The 26,676-nt window shown below is 55.0% G+C and overlaps 1 protein-coding gene across 3 annotated transcripts in view; it reads left to right on the top strand.

Annotated features, from left to right (window-relative positions):
* The window catches only part of SPSB1 (splA/ryanodine receptor domain and SOCS box containing 1), a 62,269-nt gene extending 38,925 nt beyond the window's left edge, over positions 1-23,344 (top strand). For all 3 annotated transcript variants that reach the window (XM_064494084.1, XM_064494085.1, XM_031464007.2), the window contains exons 2-3: positions 13,252-14,092; positions 21,299-23,344. In XM_064494084.1, coding sequence (XP_064350154.1) covers positions 13,399-14,092; positions 21,299-21,426 — 822 coding nt within the window. In that variant the 5' untranslated portion in view covers positions 13,252-13,398 and the 3' untranslated portion in view covers positions 21,427-23,344. The remainder of the gene's footprint in view (positions 1-13,251; positions 14,093-21,298) is intronic.
* The last annotated feature ends 3,332 nt before the right edge of the window (positions 23,345-26,676 follow it).

Raw genomic sequence — 26,676 nt, 5'->3', positions numbered from 1 at the left:
CAAAAACCGTGGGTCCCAGCGGCTTGTTTTGTTGGCAGGTCTTGCCACCTCAGCTGAAAAGAGGCGCTTTTGATATGGGAACGGAAACTTGGGACCGTGTTGGAAATACTCAGGGTGTTCTGCGGGAGGTGACCGGTGGTCCTCCTCTAGTCATGGGAACTCGCTGCTTGGCCGTGGTGGCGGCCCGGGGCTGGCGGCCCCACATGGAGCTGGGAAAGGGGGTCCCCCAACCCAGGTCTCTGGTCCATGCCCCCAACAGCTGTGACGAGGCTGGCCTTTCCTGACACTGAGGAATGGGGGGGACACGTCCTCTGCTCCCCATGTCTCCTGTGAAGGCGACATCTGCTGTTTTGATTTTATGGAAAGCCCAGCTTGCAGAGGAGATACCGTTCTGAGCGCCGTCTGTCTGAAGCTGGGGCGAGCAGGTGAAATGTGTGTGTGCAGCCCTCGCACCTGCTGAGTACCGGGGACCTGGTCCAGCTAGAATGGCCCGTCCTGGGCTTGCTTGTTTCCAAAGTGGGGCTGAGCTGACCAGTTTGCTAAACAAGCAAGTGCCTTCGTTCTGGCTTCTCCCTCCCTCTGCCCCTATTGCCATCCTGGACTCGCCCATTTCATGGATATTGGACCAGTTTCCCTTTTTTCCATTTCCCATGTATTCCTTTTGTGTCCTCAGATGTGATAAGTGGACCAGACTCACCCCAGATCCAAGTTGCTTTTCCAAGAAACTTCTCCAGTTGTGTCTGTCCTCGTATGGGGGCGTGGCAGACTCACCACCACCACTGCCACCCCATTCTTGAAGCAGGTGCGGTGGGATAAGGAGAGTTCAGAGGAGGCAGACAAAACCACTGCGGGTGCTGGGTAGCCTCCACTTCGGTGGCACCTGGAGGCTTCCCGTGGAGGCCTCTGTCACCATTAGTGAGCTTGAGATGGCGAGAGGCAGCCACAGAGCTGGGTCGCGGACACCCAAGGCGGCTGTCCTCTGTGGGAGATTGCTGACTTTGGGGTGCAGTGCAGGATCTGTGTGGCCGCATTCCACCACTGGGGAGCCTTCTCAGGAAGCCGTCCCTCCCTCCTCAGACCACTAACCTGTAAATACATGGCCAGTGTTGGCTCTTTGTTATGTTAGATATTCGTTCATTCAACACTTACTTACTACGTTCCAAGTGCTGTTTCAGCCATGGGGGCTACGGCAGTGAACACAACAGAGAAAAACCTCAGTCCTGAAGCTCACACTGACTGTTGAAATGATTGTTATGTTTGCTCTCTGTCTCCCGTATGAGACTGTAAGCTCCACGGGAACAATGATCTCTACCCACATAGTATGTGTATGTATAATGTATATAGTAGGTACCTAATATTTTTGGAATGAATTCCAACCCTAAAGCACCTTATTTGGCCTCGGGTGTTTCCCAAGTGCTCATCAGCGGAACATTTATGGACCACGTCTCAGTCTGGATCACTTCTGCAGGTGTCTTTCGTGGAGATTTTGTTGGTTCTTATCAGTTTCCTCCTGGGCATGATGCTTCCTGGCAGTGTAGGTGGAACAGTCTCCTGCTTTCCCAAACACCGACCATGTGTGGCCCACAGTTTTGAATCATCCACTTTGTTGAGGTTCTCAGGGACTAAGGACCAAAGAAAGAATCTAAGGAAGCCCATACCATCTCGTCGGGGGTTTAGCAGGTGCTGGTGGGGTGGGTGGCGAGCAACTCAGGTATTAATTAGCACCTACTATATATGCACAGGACTTGAGTGTGGTCCTTTGGGGCCAACTTTCCATGTTTTCCGTGAGTGAATCTGGCCAGAAAGGATCTGTGGGAGGTGGTGGCCCTTGGCATGAGAAGCCAGGGTCGCTCCAGGTCTGTGAATGATAATCCTCATAAGAATGCAGAAACTCAACCCATCAGAACAGGTTTTCATGTGGCAACAGGTCCAGCCAAACTGTGCTTTAGCCTGGGGCCCGCCGGGCCTGGGCCCCGAGCCCCGTGGTGTGACATCTGAGCTGGCAGGCAGGCCCCGGCGTCACCGACAGAGGAGTGAGCAGGAGCCACGTGGCTGGGATGGTCTCCTGATAACACAAAGCATGGCCTTTGCCAGCTTGGCACGTCCTTGGGGTGTTGACCTGCTCTGCGGAAAAGCAGGGACCTGGGCATTCAAGCACGTGTCTGTCTCCCTGCCCCACCTCGTCCCCAGGGTGGGGAGTGCACAGACCAGGGCTCTGCGTGACCTCGGTTCTCCCACGTCCTGGTCCCCAGCCCAGCGACGCTTGTGCGTGTGTTGGTCGCTCCCTCCTCACACCACGGTCTGGGTGCAGGCACGGAGATGCAGGCACACATTCTGGGTTCCTCCAGAGAAACTCGATCTACAGGTGCCGTCTCGAGGCAGCAGGGTTGCCAAACCACAGTGCTGCACTTTTGCTTTTGGAGGAAAGACAAGGAGGGATGGGGTGGGGAGCAGAGAGCTCAGCTCCAGAAGGCGCCTCGCTTCCCACATATGAACATCATTAGCTGTGTCCCTGTGTGTAACCCTGGCTGACAGGCCTGGTTCCGCCCGCCAGGTCTCTGCAAGCTCTGGGCCTCTCTCTGCACTGACGACCCTTTCCACACCTGCCTCCTGCCATGTGGATTTTGGAGAAGTGCATGTTTTTCATCCATTTATGTTTTTTTTTTAATTTGTTGTGAAATTCACATAACAGGAACCGTTTACAGAGTTCAGTGGCATGTAGTACATTCATGGTGTGCAACCACCATCTCCATCGAGTTCCAAAACATTTTCACCCCCCACAAAAGAGGCCCTGACTCGTTGGCAGCCACTCCCTACTCCCCTCCCCTCCCAGCACCCCGGCAACCACCAATCTACTTTCTGTCTCTATGGGTTTCCCTATTCTGGCTATTTCATGTTAAGTGGGAGCATCACTGGGTGACCTTTTATATCTGCATTCTTTCACCAGCATAAAATATTTGAGGTCCATCCATGTTGTGGCAAGTGTCAGTCTTTTATTCCTGTTCATGGCTGAATAATATTCCATTGTGTTTGTGTTCCACAATTTGTGTATCCATTCAGCCATTCATGGACATTTGGATTCATCCATTTATGTTTTTGCAACAATAGTAAGAGCGGTAAGGAAATTTGAAAGAAAGGGAAACTCTGAAGCTCGTCTCTCTAAACACAGAAACATTATCATTTTCCATCTCCCTTTTCACCTCTTTTCCCGCATGTGCCTGTATAGTTTTTTTCTAGATTTTATTCTGAGGGCAGATACGGAGTGCCTTCCTTTCACCTGACATAGCAAACCTTTTTCCTGGCCTCTTGTACAGCAATCGTTTCAGCTAGCATCTTGAGAAGCAATATCCATCTCCACAGATGTCCTGCCCCAGGGGGCCCCTTCCTGACTCCTTGTCGCATCCCCCACACAACCAACTGGTGCCATGGAATCTGGCATCTGGACCCTTCTGCTTACCTGGGAGTTCAGGGTTAACTTATTTGCTGCCCGTGGGCTTGCTGAGGCTTTCCCTTGTCAAGCTGTCACCCCAGGTGTTCAGAACTTTCCAGGTTAACAGGATTGGGGGAGGAAGGCCAGCCACATAATAGAGGAAGTTCCTGTAGGCTCTTGTAAAGGTGTATTTAAGTCCCTCTTTCACCACCTGGCTTGTGAGGCCCAGGGATTTTACCTCCTCCTTGGCATCCTGTTGGGTTCCGTGAAATCCCACCCGGGGAAAGGTGATTAGATTGCACTGGGAGACGCACTGCCCAATTCTGCTTTGAATCCTGTCCAAGTTCATTGGCTGCGGTCCACACGAGGTCCAGTTGACAAACCTTCGGTTCAACTGGCTGTGCAGAAACTCCTGAGCGTCTTCAGACCCCACGGTCAGTTCCGAGATCGGGAAGCCTGGCGGTAGGTCACTCGGACATTTGCTTTTCTTCTCCTAAAAATGGACAGTGAAGTGGGGGTGGTTTCTGAGGGCCAAGATTTTGAGGGTGATGAGAGGAGAGGTGGCTGTGAACTAAATGAAAAGAAACTGCCCTAAGGTTGTCCTGGGAGGCCTTGACCTCCCACATGTGACCATCATTACAATCAAACAACCTAGATGTCCATCTATAAGGGAAAGTTACCAAAATTGTGGTAGTGGAATATTATGCAGCTACTAACACATGAAATTGACTTAGGAGCTAATAGTGACTTGGAACAAGCAAACTGGGGCTTGGTGTGTGTGGTGTGATCCTTTGCTTTAAGTGGACAGTCCCTGTATCTGAGCCTGTGTATGCGCCAGAGTGGGAGGGGCATATTTTAATTCATACTTTATACATTTTCTCTGAGATTTCTTATGAGGATGTGTAACATTTGAAATATTTCAAGTCAAGATAGAACAAGACATTTTTTTAAAGTTGTGGTTATAAATCCAAGCCTATCGGTTCTCATTTACTGTGGATTTGAGATTCCAAAATACTGAGCTGTCATTCCTTTGAGCCAGCAGTGTTCTAATCTGCTGGAGGGCTCAGTAGAATGCAGACTGCTGGGCCCCACCCCCAGAGTCCCTGATTCAGGAGGTCAAAGGTCAGGCCCAAGCATCTGTGTCTCTAACAGGTGATGGGGATCTGCTGATCCCAGGACCCTACTTTGAGAACCACTCCTGTGAACCCAGTTATAAGAGAGCTTCCCCACAACTTCTTCCTGCTATAGAAATTTTGTGGGACTTCTGCCCCTGCTTTTGACTTAAGGGGTTCACCTTATTTAATGGGGTTTTTGAGTTTGTACGTCCACAAGCAGCTTTGCTGGAGCCGTGGTCTCACAGGGGGACTGGGCTCCTTGGGCCACCCTGTGAGGTCTTAACTGGCACCCACCTTGGCACTTCCTGGTTGAGTGCTCTCCTGCACATGGCTTTCAAGATTCCATCCTTTTAGGTGTCCCCTGATGTTAAAGGGAGGCGGGAGTGGGCAGGGAGTGGCATGTGTTAAGTCCCTACTCTGTGCACCCGATGCTGGGTTGAGTGCTTTAGCTGCACAATTCCATGTTGTAGTCATGAGCTCTGCCCCTCCCCCTCCTCTTACCCCCAGGTAGTTTGAGACCATCGCCTGGGTCTGCAGGTGGGGTAAGGGCACCCGGGCTCCTCTTGACTCCCTCAGATCTCTCTGAGAGCCAGTTCCTCTCGTGTCCTTAGATCTCTCCCTGGCCTCCCTGCTGCTCATTCTCCCTGGAGGGGCGTGGGGTGGCCCAAGGGACCACTCTCTGAGGTGACCTTTCTCAGTTGGCACATCCCACTGGAAGAGGCCAGCGTGTCACCTGCTCCTACTCAGGCCTCTGGGCTCCGGAGCCTGGGTGAGGTCAGACCTTGTTCCGGGGGCCCTGATGGAGGCACATAGCAGGTGGCGTTGCTCCAGGCCTCCTCGCAGGCTGTTCAGCTTGGAGTGAGCTGGTGAGCGAGCATCCTGCAGGAGGCGAGGGCCTCTGGAGAGAAGCCTGGTTTCCACTGGCGCCTCCTCCAGATGCTGACCTTGGGGAAGGTGAACCCCACTTTTCCTGGGGCCAGAGTGAGCTTGGTGGGTCCACCAGCCCATCCGGTGGAGGAGTTATAGGCTTCCCCAACAGGTGGGGCGAGGAGGGGCCAGGGTCCCCGAGGTACCCTTGAGCTTTCCCCTTGGGTGCCCGTGGGCCCTCCTCGTGGAGATGGCTGGTGGTGACACTGTCCACCCTGCCTTCCTGCCCCCTTTAGGGGACACCCCCGCTCCTGCATGGTCCAGGCGGACCCGGTTTGATGGACTGCCCAGCCTGGGCGACGTCGGGTGGGGGTCCACAATCTAGACTTCATTCTCACTGCCAGTCGAAGGTGCATCTGCTGCTGGCTTGGAAAACTTCTCGAAAGGTCACTGTGTCATTGAGTGTCACTCAGGTCCCTCCGAAGATCAGGGCTTCTCATCTAAGCAAAGCACAGGCCGTTGCTGTCACAACCTTGACCTGGCTGCAGCTGTGACTTCTTTTTTTTTAATGTTTAGTCTCCGAATGAATGTTAATGCTGTTTCCCAGGGGCAAGGCTCAACTGATTCGAGCACTTTCTGAAAGTGTCATGAGTAATCTGGGTCCTTCCGTAGGTGTTTACGGCAGGTACATTTTTTTTTTTTTTTTTTTTTTGGTCTTTTGAGGTCAGAGGCTAGAGCTCTGGACCGTGTGGGATTTTTCGCTCGTCAGAACTTTCCAGAAGGGTCCACTACTTTATGTTGATTCTCAGGGCAGACCCTGACTTTTATATCCCTGCTTGAGCAAGAAGACAGCTCTCCCGGGTCTTCCCAGGAGTCTCTCCTCGAGTGTGCAGGTAGGGTGAGATGGGGGTTGGAACCACATGGCTCTTGCATTTGGTGACACTTTGTGAGGCTCCACGGCCAAGCCTGCCCAGAACACGCACATCCTGAGCGCTGCCACCAGCAAAGTCGTTCCTGAGCCGTGGCGCACGGAGCCCGCAGCCCTAATTAGCAGGCAGAGCTGGGCAGCCACTGAGTCTGGCTGCAGGCGTTGCATTCTGATCTAATACCGGATCACTCAGGTCTGCTTCTCTTGCAAAAATCCTGGGCTGCAACCACCGAGACGTGTGAGGTGGGGGGGTGGAGGGAGGGAGCTCATTTGATCTTCAGGTGAAAGGAAGCTTTATAAATAGGTCACCTTGTTCCACATCCTGAATTTTACTCTTTCCCCGTCTTGGGTTGAAACAATGGTTTTACTGTTCTGGGGTCAGTCGGATGCACTGAGGGGGAACTGAGCTGAAAGGAGGCGAGCGCGCGTCCTCCGCTCCACAGTGGCCTCCTCTGTGTGTCCCCTGCCCCCCACCCCTGTTCCATCCATTTGTCACCGGTCACCTTGGACATGTCTCCAACGGAGGGTTATTGCTCCTTCAACAAAATTATCCTTTTTTTTTTAAACAAAAGGATACTTTTAAGTAGTTCCAGGGCCAATTGATCCGAAAGTACTTTTCTGGAAGGCGGAACTGCAGAGTTGTGGCTTTAATGGAAGGGACAGCATAGAGTTCCGGGCAGGTGCTGAACACGCTGTCCTATCTGAGCCAAGGGTGGCATCCTTGTCTCCCTTTCCAGCCTCTGCCCCCACCCCGAGATCCGCCTTCCTCACCCCCTCCCCTGCCCTTGGCGGGGCGCAGAAGTGTGCTCGCAGCCAGCACTGGCTTTCTGGTTGGAGGGTGGAGCAGTTCTTTTCTTCCTTGGGGCCCAGGGAGACGATCACATCCCCACCCCTGCTGGGCAGATTAAAATCGGTGACGTAGCAGCAGTGAGATTGGAAGTCTTAGGAGAACTCGTTGCAGAAGTAATGTCCCCTTTTGGGTTGGCTCCAGAGCCGTACCTGGAGATTTTTGTCCTTTATTTTAAATGCCCCGCTGTCAACTGTGAGCTCCTTCATGTGTCTCTTTGTGGGTAAATTAAACATTTATCCTGTGCTTGCTTTACAAGAAGTGACACACGTGGAGAGCCTTTAGGAATTGCTCTGGGGACAACTTGTTCTTGCGAATATACTGTGTTAAAGTGTTTCTTAACCCTTTATTTTGTGTGTGTGTGCTTAAAAATCATTTTCATTACAAAAACAATACGTGCATTTAAAAAGAATTTTTTTTTTCAGTTCAAAAGGTGCTTAAAGTGAATGCATCTTTCCTCCTGCCCCACCCTGCAAGATTAGCCATGGTGAAAGCTAACCTTTGGTGTTAATAATTTGGTGCTTATTCTTCTAGACTTTTCTCTGTGCCTCCAAACAGGTAAATGCACAGATAGAATCTTTTAAAAATTCTGTTCTTACAGAAATGGGATCCTGTGCTGCGTTTTGTTCCCCAGTTTGCTTTTTAAACACGCGACAGCGTCGGGTTACCGTCTATGTTAATTCAGCACACCTGGGGGGCTGCCGCCTCCCCGCGGCTGCGCAGGTCCCGCAGGTCCCCGAGCAGTGTGCGTCTTTGCCCACGCGTCCGGCTGTAGGCTTTCCTAGATGGGACCCCTGGAAGCGTGGTCAGTGGGTGACTGCTGGTTGTCTTACACCCGGGCAGGGACTGCCACTTGGCACCTGCAGGCTGAGAAGCGTGTGCCGGTTGGGGTCTGTCTGTCTGGGCTACACACCCACACCTGTGCCTGTACACGAACGGCCTTCTCCCCACATCCTCTCCAGTTTCCCTTAACCTTTGTTAGCCCTGTGCATCCCGCAAGACTCACTGGGCCCCTGTCGCTGATGGAACTCTGCCAGCACCACTTTTCTCTGTGACTAGCACAGTGAAAACAGTGGGCGTACCCAACAGGTGTTCTCCGCCACACGTGCCCAGGGGGCGTGGGCATGAGCGAGCCCACTCCCTCCCCCTTCAGAGAGAGTTGCTGCCTAGGATCATGAGAGGCTGGCGGCCACTCGCCCGGCCCGGGTCTCAGACTCCCAGAGCGCTTCGGGGGTGCTTCTGGCCCCTCGCTGCCCTCCTGGGGTCACTGGCTGGCTCTGGGGTTCCTTCCGTGCACAGCCACCCATTCTGGCTCTGGTTGCCCCTCCCTGTTAGGGCACAAAGAGCCCACCTGGAGGAGCCCAAGAAACTAGAAAGAAGGTGCTTTGTGAGGGTCTGTTCTTCTTTCCTGTGGAGAGCTGTGGCCCCCAGCAAACCTTCTCCAAAGCAGAGGTACGTGATAGGAGCACTGGTCCCCAGACCCTGAGCCGAGAGCACTCCATTGGCTGCCTGTGGCGGCGATGGCAGGAGGCGGCTTTGGGAAAGCCATCTGCTTAGAGCCTGGACCCCCATTTTGGACAGGCAGCTTTGGTGGATTCTTGGAGCCCCAGGCCACCCCCCTGTCCCATGGCAGCCGCCAGGTACACTGCGTGGAAGGCTTTTGTCCATTAGAGGGTCCAAGAGGCATCCCCTTTCACAGTGAACCGTGAGCTGACTTTTGGCCCAGTGAGGATGGTGTGTGTGCTGCATCAGAGGGGGGAGGGGGTTCTCAGTGGGTGGAAAGGGTCCAACCAAGTCAAACCACTGGGCTTAGCAGACGTCCCTCCCGCTCTGTCCCACAGCTTTTGGTCTTATTCGCTCTACTGAAAGTAAATGCAAAATCTCGAAGACTTGCCAGACTTCTGGGGTGGGGGCGGAGGGTGGGGCTCATGTCCCTCTGTGCCCCTCTTCAGGGTAAAATGAGGGCCAGTGTGTGAAGTGCAGTGACCCTGCCCTGTGGCTGTGATCATCCATCTAGAACAAGTCTGCTTGCCCCTGGCTTAGAAGGGACCTTAAACTTGATCTTCTCTAGCTTAGCAGTCCAACCACTTGGGTCTTGGCCCAAAGACAGCATCCATCTGTCAGACCAGGTACAGTGACCAAGATGATGGATAACAGTGATCTTTGTTCAGGGTACGGAGCGTGGTCTAGAAAATAAAATAAAAACAAAAACTAAAGTGAAAAGGCCAACTTTCCAGGTGCTCTCTGGAACATTGTCTCAAATGAGTCTTAAGTAAGCCTGGAGCACCCATCTTACAGAGGAGCAAACTGAGGCTCGGAAAAGCTGAGGACAAGTCCTAGGCAGAGGCCCAAGGATTGGAAGCCCCTGGAGCAGGGCTGGCAGGACTGCAGAGCGGGGAGGTGAGGATGGAGAGGAGCCTGAGGGGGAGCACCCTGCTGGGCTCTGTTCCCCCAAAAGAGGGCTAGTGGGTCTCTGCGGCCACATTTAAAAGTAGATAGAAGGTAGAGGGCGGCTGGATGGCCTTAGTGGCCTTATGTCGACAGCAGGAAGTCTACCAGAGGGAAGTGTTGGCCTGGACACACGGTGGGGTTGGGCAGGTGACAGGTGAATCGAGTGGCCTTAGGGTTACCACAGTGACGGACTGCCTGGGAGGACTCAAAAGGGGTGGCCCTAGGGGGCCCCTCTGCAGGAGCGGCCCCAGGATGCTGCAGGCACCTTTGCCTGCCCTCCCCACCCCCTCTTCCCAGCCTCTTCCTCCCAGGGGCCCCCTCTGCTCAAGGTCATGTGGTCCAGGGGCCAGAAGCCCCCCAGCCCCACAGACCTTGGATGGTTCCCCACATGGGGGCCCAGGAGGGTTGGAGCTTAGCACAAGGGCCATGTAAGTGCACCTGCTTGGCAACCAGACTTGGAGGCGGGAATCTCAGAAAGGGAAGGGCCTGTGGAGCTGACCTGGACAGACAGCTGACAAGCCACTGTGAGGCTGTGCTGTCCTTTCTGACCCCTCTTTCCGAGGCCAGACTGACCTGGCTGCCACGAGATTCCTCACCACCTCTGTCTCATGCTTTTCCACTGCAGCGCTACGCGTGCAGGGCCCTCGCTCCAGCTCAGGGGTTGGTCACCTTCTTACTGGACTGTTCTTGTGGATAAAGTTTTATTGGAACTCAGCCGTGCTCACTGAGCTGTCTGTGGCTGCTTTAGTGCTGCAAGGCAGAGCTGAGCAGTTGCACAGAGACTATCGGGCCCACAAAGCCTAAAACATTTGCTGTCTCGCCCGTTGTGGAAAAGGTTTGCTGATGCTGGTCCAGCTGAAGTAGGAGTTATACGTGTGCATAGACTCGGATTTACTGGCCAGAGAGCTCCCTCCATGCGTCTCCCCCTCCCTCTCTCCCCTCTCGCAGCTCCACCTCTGACTTATGCTCATCCTCCCTGTTATGGTCCTTCTCCATTCCCCCCCATTTCTCTCCAAGTATTTTATTAGGGTGGGGAGGTAATTCGGTTTATTTATTTTTTTAGTGGCGGTACTGGGGATTGAACCCAGGACCTCATGCATGCTAGGCATGCACTCTACCACTGAGCTGTACCTTCCCTGCTCCAAGTATTTTAAATTAATGTGTCAGAAGGACTTTTCCGCACCACCTTCCCTACCCACGTGGCCCACCTGCCCAGTGTCTCCTCTCCTCCCACCTGTTCCCACGGATGGGAGTTGGGTGGGACTGTCCCGCCATGAGGTTCTAGGAGAGAGGGCCTTCCTGCTATGAGCCAGCCACCAGGAGGACAGCAAGCTGCCTCACTCCAGGAGGCAGTAAAATGAACTTTCTTTGGAAGTTAATTCCACTCCTCATCCTCCCAGAGAGGGGACCTGTGTCCCCGCGGAGTCCTTCACAGAGAGGTCGCCAGGCACCGCCAGAGGAGGTGTCCAGACAGAGATGGGTGTGGGTGCTTCGGACTTTGAGATCTGCCTTGGGTCAGCCTCCCCACCCCCCACTCAGAAAGATGCTGTCGAGGAGGCATGGAAGAAGGGGGTCAGGGATGGCTGAGCCGAGGGGCCGGTCTCTGCAGGAACCAGGACCATGTTTCCACACCAAAACCCAGAACCCTCCACCCTTGTGCAGCCTGGTGATCAGGCCCCGAAGCCACGGGGTGCCCACTCAGCAGGGCCCGTAGGGGAGTCCTGGAGGTTTCCATGGCTCTTGGGAGTTGATGGGACTGAGACCTTGAAACTGGGACTGTCCTGGGAGTTCCAGGACATGAGGTCATGGTATCCTCAGAACTTTCTAGAACCAAGGTGGTCCCCCGACTACAGAGGGACCCCTCAGCTCTGAACTGGCTTTGAAAATATTTGACACAAGGGGTCCCAGCCTGTCTCTGAAGCAGTGCCCATGAGGGAGTTGGGGAGCCCCTTGTTCCACACCAGAAAGGGGAGGAAGGGAAGAGTGACCTGCCCACTGAGATGAGGGATCTGGGGCCAAGTGTCCCCATAGGGGCGTCTGCTGAGAGCCAGCCTCCAGCAGCCCTGGCTGCCCTGAAGGTGTCATCTCACAGGGTCTCTTCCCAGCTGAGAGGGAGGCAGCACCAGGTCAGCTGGAGACCTGACAGGCATCTGGCTGGTCGCTGAGCCCCAGTAGGGAGGCCAGTGGTCCCAGGTTCCCAGACTGACGTCCTGCAGCCGGTCCCTGCCCTCATCCCCCAGCAGGCGCTCTGTCTTCTGCCACCGTGGGGAAGCAACACACCCACTGCAGGGGGCAGCCCTGCAGTCCGCACACTGGGCTCCTTTGTGTTCTTTGTCCCAGGCACCAGAGTGCTCCCTGGAACAAGTGACCCATGTGACGCTCCTCCAGCAGCCAGGCACCGATGGCCTCTCGCCCGGGCTCCTCTGCATACTCATTTAGTCGTGTTTATTTAGCCCAGAGCCTGCCTGCTCCCTTGTCTGGTCATTCCTAGGAGCCCGTCTCCATACCAGGCAGCCCAGAGTCCTTTCCACCGGCCAGGGAGTTTGTGGTGGCGGGAAGAAGCTTTTCTCTCCAGTGAGCCACGGGAAATCAAAATAGCATGTGATTTTTCCCTCTCCAAGGCAGGCAGCAAGGACAGGAGTGGCCAGAGTCCTGTCCCTCGTTTCAGTCCCCTCCTCCTGGTGCTGCCGATGAAGAGGAGGGGACGGATGCAGTGAAATTTCTCCTCCAACTCGTGGCTCTGATCCCCCTTAAAGGACCCAAGAGACAGTAAAGCCAGGGTGGGAATGAGGCGTCTTGGAGTCAGACTTCCTCTCCAGATGGGCTGTTGGGACCCAAGGAGCAAACATTAGCTGCTAGTTGAAGGATGTGGGTAGGAAAGAGGCAGCCGTCTAAGCGTTGGTCCAGAGCTACCTGGGGGTGCAGGATGAGAGCCACTGTGCCCACCTGACTCGGGCCAGCTGAGCCCCGAGAAGAGCATCACTGGCAGCCCCAGCCCAGGCACGATGTGTGACGTGCTGTGGAGGTTGCTGCAGCCTCAGGGGCCTTTATAAGAGCTTTATGTGCCCCCTGGAGTTCCCTTCCCTAGAGTGAACCAGTGGTACATCTTTGGAGGCAGCTGTGGTGGGAAAGAGAGGAGGGGCTGAGAGTTAGCATCTCAAACAGCTTCTGCTGCCACTTGGGGCTTCGTCTGCCCTCCAAACAGCAGGTGCGAGAAGTAAGCTTCCTCTTGCTCTGACCAGGAGAGATGCCCACCGCACCAGGCTGATCTGGGGACCGGGACCAACTTGGCTTTCTGCCCTGAGAAACCATGCCTGTTTCAGGCCATGCATCTGACACAGTTGAGCATAACGCCCATCCCCAGAGCCCACCTTTGCACGCAGACTGCCTGGTGGACGGCCCCCTCCTTTATGCCAACCTAGCTGCGGGCCCAGAAGGGAATTTCAGTCTGTGCCGAGGCTCTGGCCTGCCCCGAGTTGGGTGTGTTGGGAGCCAGGAAGGCAGGCTGCCAGGATGTGCCCATACGATAGGAACCTTGTGCCCCTAGCTGGCTTCTCCCCTTTCTCTCCGCACCCCTGCTCACTAGCCTCGTGTTTCTTTTTCCATCTGCCAGGCAATACTGGGCACTCCGCCCTGTGCAGAGGCCGCCTAGCCACGTCCTGGGAGTGCTGTCTGGGCCTGATTGGAAAACTGGAGAAGAGGCCCTGCGATTGATGAGTGTGCCTTGGGAGTCGGTGAACAGGTGATACAGGAGGCCAGGATGGGTCAGAAGGTCACTGGAGGGATCAAGACTGTGGACATGAGGGACCCCACGTACCGGCCCTTGAAGCAGGAGCTCCAGGGTCTGGACTACTGCAAGCCCACCCGCCTGGACCTGCTGCTGGACATGCCCCCCGTGTCCTACGACGTCCAGCTGCTCCACTCCTGGAACAACAACGACCGCTCGCTCAACGTCTTTGTGAAGGAGGACGACAAGCTGATCTTTCACCGGCATCCGGTGGCCCAGAGCACAGACGCCATCAGGGGCAAAGTCGGGTACACACGCGGGCTGCACGTGTGGCAGATCACGTGGGCCATGAGGCAGCGGGGCACCCATGCCGTGGTGGGCGTGGCGACGGCGGACGCCCCCCTGCACTCCGTTGGGTACACGACGCTCGTGGGGAATAACCATGAGTCCTGGGGCTGGGACTTGGGACGCAACCGGCTCTACCATGATGGCAAAAACCAGCCGAGCAAAACGTACCCGGCCTTTCTGGAGCCGGACGAGACGTTCATTGTCCCTGACTCCTTCCTGGTGGCCCTGGATATGGACGACGGGACCCTGAGTTTCATTGTGGATGGACAGTACATGGGAGTAGCTTTTCGGGGACTCAAGGGCAAAAAACTCTATCCTGTAGTGAGCGCCGTCTGGGGCCACTGTGAGATCCGCATGCGCTACTTGAACGGACTTGACCGTAAGTGTCCTCTGCGCCGTCCAAAGTGGCAGTGTCCCTGGACTTCCCGTGTTCCCCTTGGCCTGGCTGAACCTGGTTGAAAGTTTACAGTTGTTGAAATTTAAATATCTTTATCCCAGCATTCAGATCCTCAGAGGTGACTCTTGCCTGCCTCTGGTTAAAGGAGGATTTCTAGCCAGAGTCTGCCAGATTTCCTGTCAGCACCTGTGGATGGATGGATGGATGGATGGATGGATGGATGGATGGATGGATGGGTGGATGGGTGAATAAATGAGTGAATAGGTGGATGGATGGTCTTTGGTAGATGTGATTGACCTGCCTCCAGATTTGATCTGCAACTGACTACTTTCTAGCACAGTAGCCAGCACGGTATTGAGCTGGGCTTTGCGGCTTTGGGGGTACTAGGGCCTCTCACATAAATGAAAGCCAGTGGGCTCCTTTGGGACACAGTTCCCTGAGAGGAGCTTGTTCAGTGTCAGGAGGCCTTTGGAGAGGAGAATGTGGATTAGAATCGGGCTGAGTCAGCAGCAGCTTCCACCTGTCCCTTTGGAGAAGGGAGTGGCCTTTCTTAGACCACGTGTGAAAACAGCCTGCATGTCCTGGTAGCACACAGCAGCACAGGCCTGGGATGGGAAGTGGGGAGCTCTGTGGCTTTGTGGCTGGGAGCCCATGGTGGCAGGAGACCGCAGGGTTCCAGAACATGTTTGACCCTCACTCCTTTGCGAGTCCGTTCTACCATCTGCAGATGCCACCTTTGGAAAGGGGGTGGGCCAGAAAGCTTTGTCCACCCATGCACTGACCTCTTTAGGGGTGGGCTTGGCCTGGCATCCCCGGGATCTAGCCCCACTCGCAGCCCAGGTGAGTGGTGGACGAAGCCCTGGCCAGGGGTCAGGAGCACAGACACTTCCTCTGGTCTTGCAGCCTCCAAACTTTCAGGTTCTCCCATTCCTCCTTCAGTTTGCGGAAGATGCCGGAGAAAACATCCAGGACCACTAGGCAGAGCTAACTCTTAAAATGTTTCTCTTTGGAAGCCTCTTTCTGTCGCTGCCCCTCTTAGGCTCTGCCTGGGCGATGACAGTGAGCGCACAGCCAGGCGGGGCACCTGCCTCACCTGTGCAGGTGGTGCGGGCGACTGGCACCCTAGGTCGTGCGGCTCGGCGGGGCGGCCAGGTGTGCGTCCTGCAGGTAACCTCCCCGAGGAAGTAACCTCAGACCTGGTCTAGGGAACCAGCAGGGCAAGTTCTGTGAGTCTGTCTCCCCAGGTGACAGGGTAAAAAGTCCACAGCCAAATCTGCCCTGTGCAGGGATGGGCAAGGATTGGGAGCCCTGGGATCTAGGATCTCAGGGGACCCTGGCCCACAGCCCTGCCTCCCTCTTTCTGGCAGAGAGTGACCACGGCCTGTTCTGTACAGGGAGACAAGCGAATTGTTGGGCCAGTCGCATCATTGCCAGGCCCCTGGGACTGCTGGTCTCCACAAGAGCCGTGCAGCCCTATCCGTTCTGGAAACAGGGCCATCGGTGCAGTGAGGGCATGGCTTTACTGTTCACGTGCCCAGCTCCAAGGCAGAACACAGGATCCAGAGCGGCCGGGAGGGGACTGGAGCCTGTTCACCCGGGGCAAGTCAGGGCACGCGCGAGCAGAACGGTTTCCCCGCCAAGTCAGGACAAGGCTCGGCAGCTGGTCTGCCAGAACAGTCTTGGAGCCCCAGCGGTGTCATAGGTGTAGGCCCTGTCAGCTCTGCATCAGATGGGAGGTCGGATGCTTTCATCATTTTTGGGGTTTGGGAAATGTAAGCGGGGCTGAGGCAGGGAGGAGCAGCATGGGCTGTGAGAATCCCACTGGTGAGCCAGACCTTGAGTGGAGACCAGGTGCCCAGTGGCTTGAGCCCCCTCAACACTCTTGGTTACCGATGGGGACCCCCTCCCTCCCCACCAGAATCATCATGACAGGCAGTGCCAGGGCCCCTTGGCTTCTTGGCTTCCCCACTTCTGGTCAGACATGAATGGGCCCCACTCTGCACTGCTGGCTGACTTCAGAGGATCCAGGTGGGGAACTCCGTGCAGCCGGTGTAGCATCCCGGGCCACTGCGAGATGTTAGATCTCATGTCCTGGAAGGGTCACTCTGGCTGCTGTTTAGAAATGGATGGTGGGGAGGAGAGTGGCCACTGCAAGGCCAGGGAGGAGCCCTGACCATTGTCCAGGGCAGAGGTGATAGGGGCTAAGGCCAGAGTGGGCACCATGGAAGTGGGGAAGTGGAATTTGAGATGCTTACTTGACCCATCCTGGTGGCTCTGCGAGTCTGAGACAGTGGTCAGTCGGGGAGTCACCGGTGGTGGGATGGAGCTTAAAACTTGGACCCCTGGATGAAGTCACCTAGGGAGGGACAGGGGAGAGGGCTGAGGCCAAGCCCTGGGGTGGACAAGGCGGGAGAAGAGGTGGAGTAGCCGTGGGGCTGGAGGAGAGAGGGCTGTCCCGGACACCAAGCGAAAAAAGGAATTCACGAAGGACAAAGTGAAGCCGGATCAAGTACACTTGTGGCTGAGACTTGTCCATCAGCTTTGGCAGTGAGGTGATCACTGGTGACCTTGTCAAGGGTCATCTGGATGGGGTGGGGTCAGAATCCTAAGACAGTGGCTGGTGTAGAGAGGAGCAGGAAGGGCGGTGTGGTCATTTCCTGAGGCCACAGGGACAAGTGACCACCAACTGGGCAGCTTCAAGCAACAGAAATGTGTGCAGTCCCAGGTCAGGAGGCCAGGTGTCCGAAACCCAGGTGTGGGCAGGGTTGGTTCCTTCTGAGGGTTCGAGTCCACCCCACACCAGCACTCCTTGGCTTGTAGACACATCACTCAGTCTTGGCCTCTGTGGTCACGTGGCCTCCTCTGTGTCTGTCCTCTTGTTACAAGGACACCAGCCATTGGATTCAGTACCCATCCTACTCCCGTGGGGCCTCATCTTAACTAATTACAACTGCAAAGACCCTGTTTCAAATAGGGGCACATTCTGAGGTTCCAGACGGTCCTGAATTTAGTGTGGGGGGCGGGTGCCATTCCACCCGCGGTACCTTCCCCCTCCTGGGCTGCCACCTGGCCAGGAGACAGGACTGTGACAGACCGAGTCCAGCGCTCAGATGGTGGAGTGTCTGTCAGGTGAGGTCAAAGGGTGCCCAAGTACTGGGCCCAGGAGGGTTTGCTTTCCTTTCCAAGGCAGCTGAGGAGGGAGGAATGTCAGGATCCACCCAGGGAGCAGGGTGTGACAGGCAGAAGCTCTGGCCAGGGCTGGCCAAATACATCTTCTTGGTGTCAGGCCTGGACTGGACTTTGCTCTCAGTCTTGGAGGTGGTTCTGATCTGTTCCTGCTCCCGGGGATGTTTGGGAAGTCTGCTCCCTCCTTCCCTACCCAGCCCTACCCAGCCTGGTCACCAGGTCCTGACCTCAGCAGGGAGCAGCTGTTCACAGAGAGGGTCAGCAGAGTAGCCGGTGGCATGTGGATGCTGCGGTGGCCGTTTGTCCTCCCAGCCTGCCTTCCCCTGGGAACCAGGCAGACCCTTCCCCACCCCATCAGAGTCCCTGCCCCAGTGCTGGGGCCATGGGCTGAACTGGCTGGGGCCAGAGCAAGAGCAGTGTGTCCCTACGTGACCTACCCTGTCCAGACAGCAATGATCACAGGCCACGTGCTCTGACTCTTCCCTGAAGGCTTGCGACCTCTGGGGCTGAGGCTGTAACCAGAGGGGCTGCTGTGGCACCTTGCTCTTTCCTGGGGCCAAGGGGCAGAGATGGCCATGGTAGTGGGGAGACAGGGCCCAGCTTGGCCCCAGGCCTGCCTGCCACATTCCCCAGAGATGCAGAAGGGAGAGGCCCCTTTGCAAGCAGCAGACTGGCCATCACTCAAGGGAGAGTCCCTGAACCATGGGTTCTCCCTGCCCCCACTGCTTTTAAAGGCACCTCCCAGTCAGGAAGCATTTCCCTGCAATTCAGCATTTTCAAATTCTCTCTTTCACGGCTCCCAGATACATTTGGTGTGGTTTGTCATGATTGCCAGTTCAAGAAAGGCTCAGCTCTTTTCCTGTCGTTCAACTTGGTGACCTCTTCCCGGTGTTCTCCTGGCCTCCCCAGCGCCCTCCCTGGCACCTCACGTCCTGCACCTCCATTCCAGCTGGGCTCTGGGGCAGCTCCTCATCGGGGGGACCGATCACCCCACCCTGCAGGGGCTTCCTTCTAGGGGAGAGGGGCCATGTGGGAGGCAGGGGAGCATATGAAGAGAGCAAACTCTCAGAACGGGGGGGCACAGAAGCAAGTCTGCCCACGTGCCCTGGCCGGGTGTCCGGCGTCCTTCCCTGATGGTCAAGGACAAGGGTGGTATTTTGTTTTGCTTCTTTTTTCTAAGAACTGCTTCATGTAAAGGGGAGACACACACATGCCTTGGGACGGTCCTCCTCCGCCCACAACTTTCCAGCATCCTTTTCGTAGAGCCTTTTCACTGCAGGCTGCCTGCAGAAGTGAGTGCAGGGCCAGTCCTGGGAGCCGGGAAGGTGTTGGATGGGAACCTCCCTGAACCAGGCACTTCCTGACTTGAGATGTTCATACTTGACCTCACAGCCCCGAAGTTCATTCACTTAGCCCACGAACAGGACGCCAGGCTCTGGGGGCGCCGGCTGGGTTGCAGTCTCTTGGAGAACCGGGAGACGGCCCCGCCATCTGTTCAAATAGACCACCAGGTGCTCATTTCTCCTGGAAATGTGGAAGTGGGCGTGTGGTCTCGTCCATTTCCTCAACCTTCTGCTCCCGTAAATAGTGCCAGCGTCACTTCCTGATTCCTGTGCTGCTCTCTGGGCGCCACCCCCTCTCATTCATATAAACTATGTAAATGAGCAGGCGCCTAGGCTTCCTGGAGGTGGACATTGCGGCCAGAGGCCCCTCGTGCCTCCGAGGAAGAGCACTGGGCACTGGCTGTGTGGATGGAGTTGGATGCAGAACCTGCCGCCCCCTGTCCAAAGTGTTGAGGTTGGGGGAGGCCCCCAGAGTCCTGTTAGCGACCAACCAAAATGTGTGGGACAGATGTTTCTCCTGGCACAGTGCCCACGTCATTTTCTGTAGCCTCGCGCTGGGTCTCTGCAATCAGACCGTGACCCTGAGCATCACTGTTTTGCCTCCTGCGAGATCAGTGGGGCTGGGAATGACCTGCTGTCTTGGAAATGTTTATTCCTGAGGATGTTGGTGAGTGGACCTGAAACCCATGTAGCCAAGAGGTGATGATGGGAACTCCCTCTCTGCCCTCCCCCCACAGCCTGGTAGGGCTCTCAGCCACGGTCAATGGCTCTTAATGCTTTCTCAAGTGCCTTGGGCCACCAGGGGAAGCCCTCTGCCTCCCAGTGGGAGCTGAGCCACATCCTTGTAGGACAAGGCGCTGGGGGAAGATGGAAGAGAGGGGAGCCCAGTTCCCCTACTCAATCACTCAGAGGACCACTCCCTTCACAACAGCTGGTCCAGCCGAGAGCTGCTGTGAGGTGTTGCTGGCCTTCAGGAGCTCAGCCAGTGGGACTTTGGGGAGCCTTATCTTACGATGGATGGGGAAACTGAGGCCCAGGCAGAGGGAGTGATCCGCTCGAGGTCAGGCTGCTGTGCAGGGTGGAAGTGAAGGACCAGGTCAGGGATCACCGAGGCAGGACACTGTATGGTGAGGTAGACCCCAGGCTCTCCTCCCCAGGAGGACCTCGGCCTGACCCACCAGGAGTCTGTGGAATCCTTGACCCAAAAGTTCATTTAGTTCATCCTTTGCTTCCAGGAAAGGCCCTGTTTCAAAGCTTTCCATGAAAAACAGTTGTCACTTTAGCCCTGTCTCCTGTGACTGCTCCTGGGAGATGAAGACCCGTTGTTTGTCTTCCTTTAAAGCCTGGAATTCAGTAAATGCATTATCAAGCCTAAGACGTATTTTTTATTAACAGCTTTATTGAGCTATAACTCACACGCCACACAAGTCACCCATCAGCGTGCACGGTTCGCTGGCCTCTCGTGCACTCACAGCTGTGGACCACCGCGGCGGTCCTCCTCACAGCACTTCTGTCACTCCAGAGGGAGCCTCTGCTCATTAGCGGTCATGCCTTGTCTATCCCAGCACCCCCACCAGAGGATTTGGTCTTCAGTAACAGAATTTTCAATGTTATTTTTAATATTCTAAGACACATTGGTGAATATTAAAGAACTTTAATCTACTTTTAATTGGTGGAATGAGATCTGAGCTTTATTTTGCTCATAAAAGACTTGGGGGAGACCATGGATGAAGCCACCAATCCATTCATTTCAGCTCTTTCCATGTCCAGGACTTGGTGGGGGGACCCCGAGCTATTCAGGTGTGCTCACCTATACCTGGTTTCAGGCACAAGAGCAAGGAGTCAGCTCACGGGGGCCCCTGGCAGCCTCCAGGGCCAGGGAGGGCATGACTTTCTGGCTCCTTTTGGAGCTGAGACTTTAAATAAGATGCAGGCTACACAGAGCCTCTTGCAAGAAGCCGGGCCCCCTGGGAACACAAAGACAGAGGTACAACGGTAGACTGCAGCTAGCAGCCCCTCTGGAACCCAGGGCCTGCGCACCTGTGCCATGAGCTGGGCCCAGACTGCCTGGATTTGGATCCCGGCCTGTAACCCTGGCAATTTGGTCCCCTCGGCTGTAGAGATGAGAACGGTACCCATGAACAGTTGCATTAACACCAAATGATTCCCCTCCTAAAAGTCCGTGTGGGGTCTGGTGCTAGGGAGGGTCCACTCTGTGTGCCCTGGATGGACGTGCATTGAAGGCCACCACTTGTCCGGTGGGTAAGAGCAGGGACGGCCTGGGGTGGAATCCTAGCTTCACCTCCTACCAACAGTGCAACCCTGGGCAAGTGATTTGGACTCTCCACCCCTCAGTTTCCCCATCTGTAAAATGGGAATGATAATAGTACCTGCCCGTGACTATTAAACCATTCATCATGAACCATTGCCAGGATTAAATGAGTTAGTGTTCGCAGAGGGGCTTACAAAGGTGCCTGGCCCAGTTGAGTTCTCTGTGCTAGCAATTAATAGCTCATTTAAAATGTAAAATGAGTTAATTTTTAATAGTCTGTGTATTAAAACTACAGTTAATGATGCTGTTGCTGTTAGTGTTGTCTGTTCTAGAACCACCCAGAGCTGTGCTAACCCGACGCTCTCTGTCTCTCCTCGGTTTCCCCAGCGGAGCCCCTGCCGCTCATGGACCTCTGCCGCCGCTCAGTGCGCCTGGCCCTGGGGAAGGAGCGCCTGGGTGAGATCCACGCGCTGCCGCTGCCCGCCTCCCTCAAGGCCTACCTCCTCTACCAGTGACGCCCCGCCCGGGGCCGCCCGCACGACAGCCCCCTGGTGCCAACTCACTGAGCCACCGCCGCGCCCCGCATCTTGGACCGGCGTTCTCGGCGTGGGAGGAAGTCCCTCTCTTCCTCTTCATCCTCCCTGGCTGCCCCGCCAGACACAGACAGCTCTGGACGCGGGCCCCTCCGTTCCCCTTCCGGACGTTGGCAGAAGTTCCCTGCGTGCCGAATCACGGCCCCTCCTCGGACAAAGACACATAGAATAAACTCCTACCCTGAGCTCTGGTCTGCTCTCCGGGTAGCCTGGGGTACTCCCCCACCTGCCGGGTCCCACAGTGATGGAGCAGGTGGGAGATGCCCTGGTGCCGAGAGCAGATCCCGGGGGTGCTAAGAGGTGCTTAGACAAGGGCCGGGGCCCACCCAGCAGGGCCCGGCCACGGCAGACGAAGCTCAGGATGTCAGAAGCTCACCATGGCCACCAAGGCAGAAACCAAAATTGGACCTTCCGCAGGCACGTGAGCACCGAGCATCAGTCCTGGCTGTTGGTGCCCCCTGTACCCTGTATTTATTCTTTTAACAATAACAAAAGCCATTTATTTATTCCATTTAGAAAGGAAAGCTTGTTTGGGTCACCTCTCTCTGGAGTGTTCTGTTGCTTTTCATCCACCTGCCCCTCCCTGGGATGTGTGTGCCTCACCTGCCCTTCTCGCTGGGTCGTGTCTGTGATGTGTCCCCACGTGGGGACAGGGTGTCTTTGTTTGGGTCTCTTGACCTAAGGTTTCCAGGGGGCACCGAGTTCCCAAGCAGGCCCCTCAGGGAGCATCAGCCTCACGTGCAATATGAGAGTCTTGGGGGACCAGTCGGCACGGGCTGTGGCAGCTCCCTGTGTCTCTCCTGGAAGCCACTTACCACTTGGGCTCATACGTCTTTGCACGTGGTTTTATTTCTTTCGTCTTCTATGGGATTTGGGGTGTGGTTTCGGTTTTACTTTTGCTTTGCTACCTGAGACCTTCTACGCGCATCCTCAGAAGCTTCAGCTTCCCCGAGGGCCACCTCAGCCAGGAAGGGAAGATGTGTGAGTCTCCATCCCCCGAGAAGCCAGGGGCGGGGTGGGGTGGGGGAGACCAGAGTAGAGTCGTGGATCCTAGAAGCCAGTGCAGGTCTCTGCTAAATGCCCCTGTCCACGCTCTGGGCCAGTTCATCGTGATGCCCCAGTGCTAGAGGGGCAGGGTGGGGCGGGGCGGGCAGCCAGCAGGGGACGGACACTCCCTCTCCTGCACAGCTCCCCCACGTAGCAGACCCCAGCACCTGCCACCACATTCACCATTTCTTATGTCTTGAAGTCAACGCTCTTAGAATCTGACTTCTGTCCATTTCTGTACAGGTACAATAGATGACTTTATTTGTTTAAAATGTTTAATATATATGCATATATATTTGTCTGTAAGAATCGTGTTTTAAACAGCTGCTGTAGGGTACCTTTAAAAAAAAGTGTGTATTTTTTAAAGCACAAAATTGGTGCCAAGACTGGGTGAGGAGTGTAAATTACCCCCTTATTATTTAGAGGTGTTTTTTTTTCAGGGGGTGGCGGGGGAGGAACCTTACCTGTAAGACTTTTAAAGATTGTCCTCACTCCGGTTTCAGGTTGGGTCATGTTTTGATGAATGTTGCACACAAGAGGGTCTCACTTATACAGATCCAGCCTTATCACCTTGACCCAGCCGTCTCCCGCAGACGCTGGACAAATCACCGGGCTCCTTGTCATCTCTCTGCACGTCCCGCCCCCCAGCTCCCCGAACCTCAACCCCATCCTTCTTTCCTCTCAGCCCAGAGCCTTGTGGCCTGTACAGTTTTGAAACTCCCATTCTATTTTATGATGGTTGATAATAGTCAGTAACCTTATTAGAATAAAGTAAAGTTTATTAAAATAGAAAGCCACTTTGTTGTTTCTTTTATTTTATTTTTTCAATTGAACTGTCGTTGATTTACAATGTTAGTTTCAGGTGTACAGCAAAGTGATTCAGTTATACATATACATATACATATACATATACATATATATATATATATGCGGATTCTTTTCCACGGTAGCTTATTACAAGAAATTGAATATAGTTCCTTGTGCTACACAGTAGGTCCTTGCTGTTTATCTATTTTATATGTAGTAATGTAATACAAAGCCACTTTGTGCTTTGGGGGAAGGGATGGGGCGTGGCTGACTCCTCCCTGGGTCCATGGTTTTCAACAGATAAGGGGGTGACCCTCCCTGACCCTTTGGGAGAGGGTGGGATGCCAGCTGGAGCCCCAGATAGAGAAGGAGACTCCTGGAAGGGGTGATCCCAGAACCTCCCCGTCCCTTTTCAGAAGTTCGTGAGCCTGCAGCTCAGAGTAAGGGACTTGCTGACCTAATAGGATTCTGCACATCAGTGAACACCTCTGGCTCATGGTTGAGTTGCCAGTGGACTTTTAGGAGCCCAGGTGTGGGCTCAGAGTCCAGGCTCTGGGCACTCAGTGGAAGGAGCTGGAACTTCACTTCATCTTCGTGTACCCAGTGCCAAGCGCATAGTGATGCCAAGTGAACTCGTTCTGCCTGCCACTGTGAGCAGGGTCTCCCCTCCCCACACCCCAGCACAGCAGAGAAGACAGGAAATTCCGGCTTAGAGAATTGGTGAGAAAGTGAACAGTCAAGAAATTTACTAGATATGATCACGTGTTGTGACTAGTTTCCAAAGAATTAACAAGGGTGCATTCAGCTCCCTTTGGGTACTTTTCATTCTAAAGGCATGTCAGAATCCGTGGTGCTGGGAAAAGTGCCCTGGTCTGAGGGTCCAAGACCCCTGGGACCAAAGTCCTGTGTCCCTTTCTCTGACGGCCCCCTGGCCAGCTTTTTTCAGACCACCTGCATCGGCACCACCTGGGAGATGTTTGTTAAAGTGCCCGTCTCAGGGCCCCACCTGGGATGGGCTGAATCAGCACCTCTGGGGACCAGGAATTGGCAGTTTTCTCCAGCTACGCAGGGACCTTGTTGAAGAGCATTTGGAGACCACTGTTGGAGACCGTGTCAGCTTTTTCTCTGTAAAAGTTGCAGGGTAAGGGGAGATTCTTTCGGTGTGTTGGTGGGCTGGTCCAGCGATGAGCACGTGGCCTCCTGAGTCAGACCTGTTCAGATGTTGGCTCTGACCCTCACGAGCTGTGTGATCTTAGATGAGCCTCCGCAAAATGGCAGTCATCACAGTGCCCATCTCGGAGGAGGGTAGCAAGAGTGAAATGAGGCTTTAGAACAGGACTGGGCATATTAACCAGCCTGCAAACAAATGCTGTAATTGCTCACGCACTTCTGTTCTGGGAAATGGCAGTTCCTGGATTGAACTTGGTTTCTGAGAATGGACCAAACGTTCCTAAACCAACTTCCTGACAAATGTTCTTTCCTCCCAGGTAAAGTCTTCAAAGATCAAGGGTGGGTATTGGGAAAAGGGACCCCTGGATGCCTTCCCCAGATGCAGCTGGAAGAAAGGGGTGGGCTGAAATTATTTTTAGGTTGGAGTTCATGTCTGGGTTGCAGTTGGGACTCCAGCTTGCTTAGAAGTGGTGGCAGGGGGAAGCGAGGGGTCAGACGGTGGGGTAGGACGGAGGCGGGGGCTAGAAGCATGGGGAAAATGAGGGCCTTTGTGCTGCCGAGAGACTTCTGGGGGAGCAGGGTTTCGTGCTGAAGGGAGCGGTCTTAATAAAACCATCTTGCAGACTGGCTCATGTGGTTGTAATTAATACCCTGCCTTCAAGCAGGTAGCGGGCTCTCGGGCTTGGCCGTCGATGGGAAGAGCCCTCCCTCCCCCCTCGGCAGACCATCTCCTGCACACGGCTTCCCTCCCGCCCCCCCCCCCCCGCTTCTCCTCGGCGGGGAGGGCTAGATGAGGAATGTGGATTTACTGAACCATAAAGTATGCCGGGGGAGCTGGGGAGGGGGCCGAAGACAGAGCAATTAGTTCATGCTCCAGTCCAGACACCCAAACATGGTTGGAGGCCAGCTGCAAGGAATATTTGAAATAAATGAGCTGCCTGGGGCCAGGAGTTGCTGTGTTGTCTGTGCGGGGCCATGGCAACCAGGGAGGAAATCATGAGCTAGGGACTGGGCTCTAGAATCAACAAATGATGTCCTGGCCGAGCAAACGCAGAGGAAGCCACTCAGGGCTCTCGGAGGGCTTCTCAGGGCTCAACTGCTGGCGGGCAGGACCAGCAACCGGCCTCCTGGTGTCCTCGGCAAAATCCGGTCCCAGCTTCAGGCCTCCGTGTCCTCTGCGGGCTCTGACTTTCCTTTCTTTTTTTAAAGAGAAAAAGAAGCTAACACTTCTCTGGAACCTTTATTCCTGGGCCGGAGAACAGCTGCTGGTCTGATAATGATATTTCTGGGCAGAGAAAATGTTCTCGCTGGAAAAGCCCAGGCTGGGGAAACTAGCTAAATGGAAGGTGGCACTGACCTTGCCCCGGGTCTGTCTTCCCGCCCAGCCCAGCAGTAGCCTCTTCTGGGTCTACTTTGTAGACAGGAAAAGCAGAGGCCTCATGTGTCCCTTCCCTGACTCTTTTGAGTGTGGATCTCACAGCCACCCCTAAGAATGTGTCTCACAGAAGTGCAGGAGTAACAGGACCTAGTTTGGGGGCCTCAATTTGAAGTACAAGTACCTCTTGCATCTGAATGACCAGGTGACCTTGGGGAAAAAACAAAATCCCAGAAATTTTGATGCAGTAGAGGGGTCCCTGGGGCCCCAGAATCACGTGCAAGGTTATACCCATGCAGAGCACCAACCACTTCCCCCGTCCCCCGCCACCGCCACTGTTCCCCACTTCCTGCAGAGGCCCGAGAGGGGCTGTGACCCAGAGGAGCTTGGCGAGCACCAGGGTGGAAGATTCCACGGGAATCAGCTCTACCCGCCCTGCTTCAGACCGTGAGCAAAAGCCCCAGGCAGCTGGGGCTGCGACGGAAGTGCTTGTCTCGGAGGAGTGAGCAAGGTGGGTCCCAGGGGAAACGCCAGGGTGGGGGCGGAGGAGCTTCAGCCTTGGGCTCTTCCCCTGAGCCTCGGTTTTCCCCAAGGAAATTAGTCCCTGGAAAGCCAGACCAGGATCTGAGAGCTGCCCCTGCGCCGTCCCGTAGGGCCGGTCACTGGGGAGCTGCTCGAGGCCACTTCCCACGACCTCAGAGCCCACCCAGGACCATGTCCCCCGACTTCCCCTCCCACCTGTGTCCCTGGGCCCCACATTTTGAAAATTTTCA

Source organism: Camelus dromedarius, chromosome 14 (genome assembly GCF_036321535.1).
Source record: "Camelus dromedarius isolate mCamDro1 chromosome 14, mCamDro1.pat, whole genome shotgun sequence".
Classification (NCBI taxonomy): domain Eukaryota; kingdom Metazoa; phylum Chordata; class Mammalia; order Artiodactyla; family Camelidae; genus Camelus; species Camelus dromedarius.
This window is presented reverse-complemented; position numbering and strand designations above follow the sequence as displayed.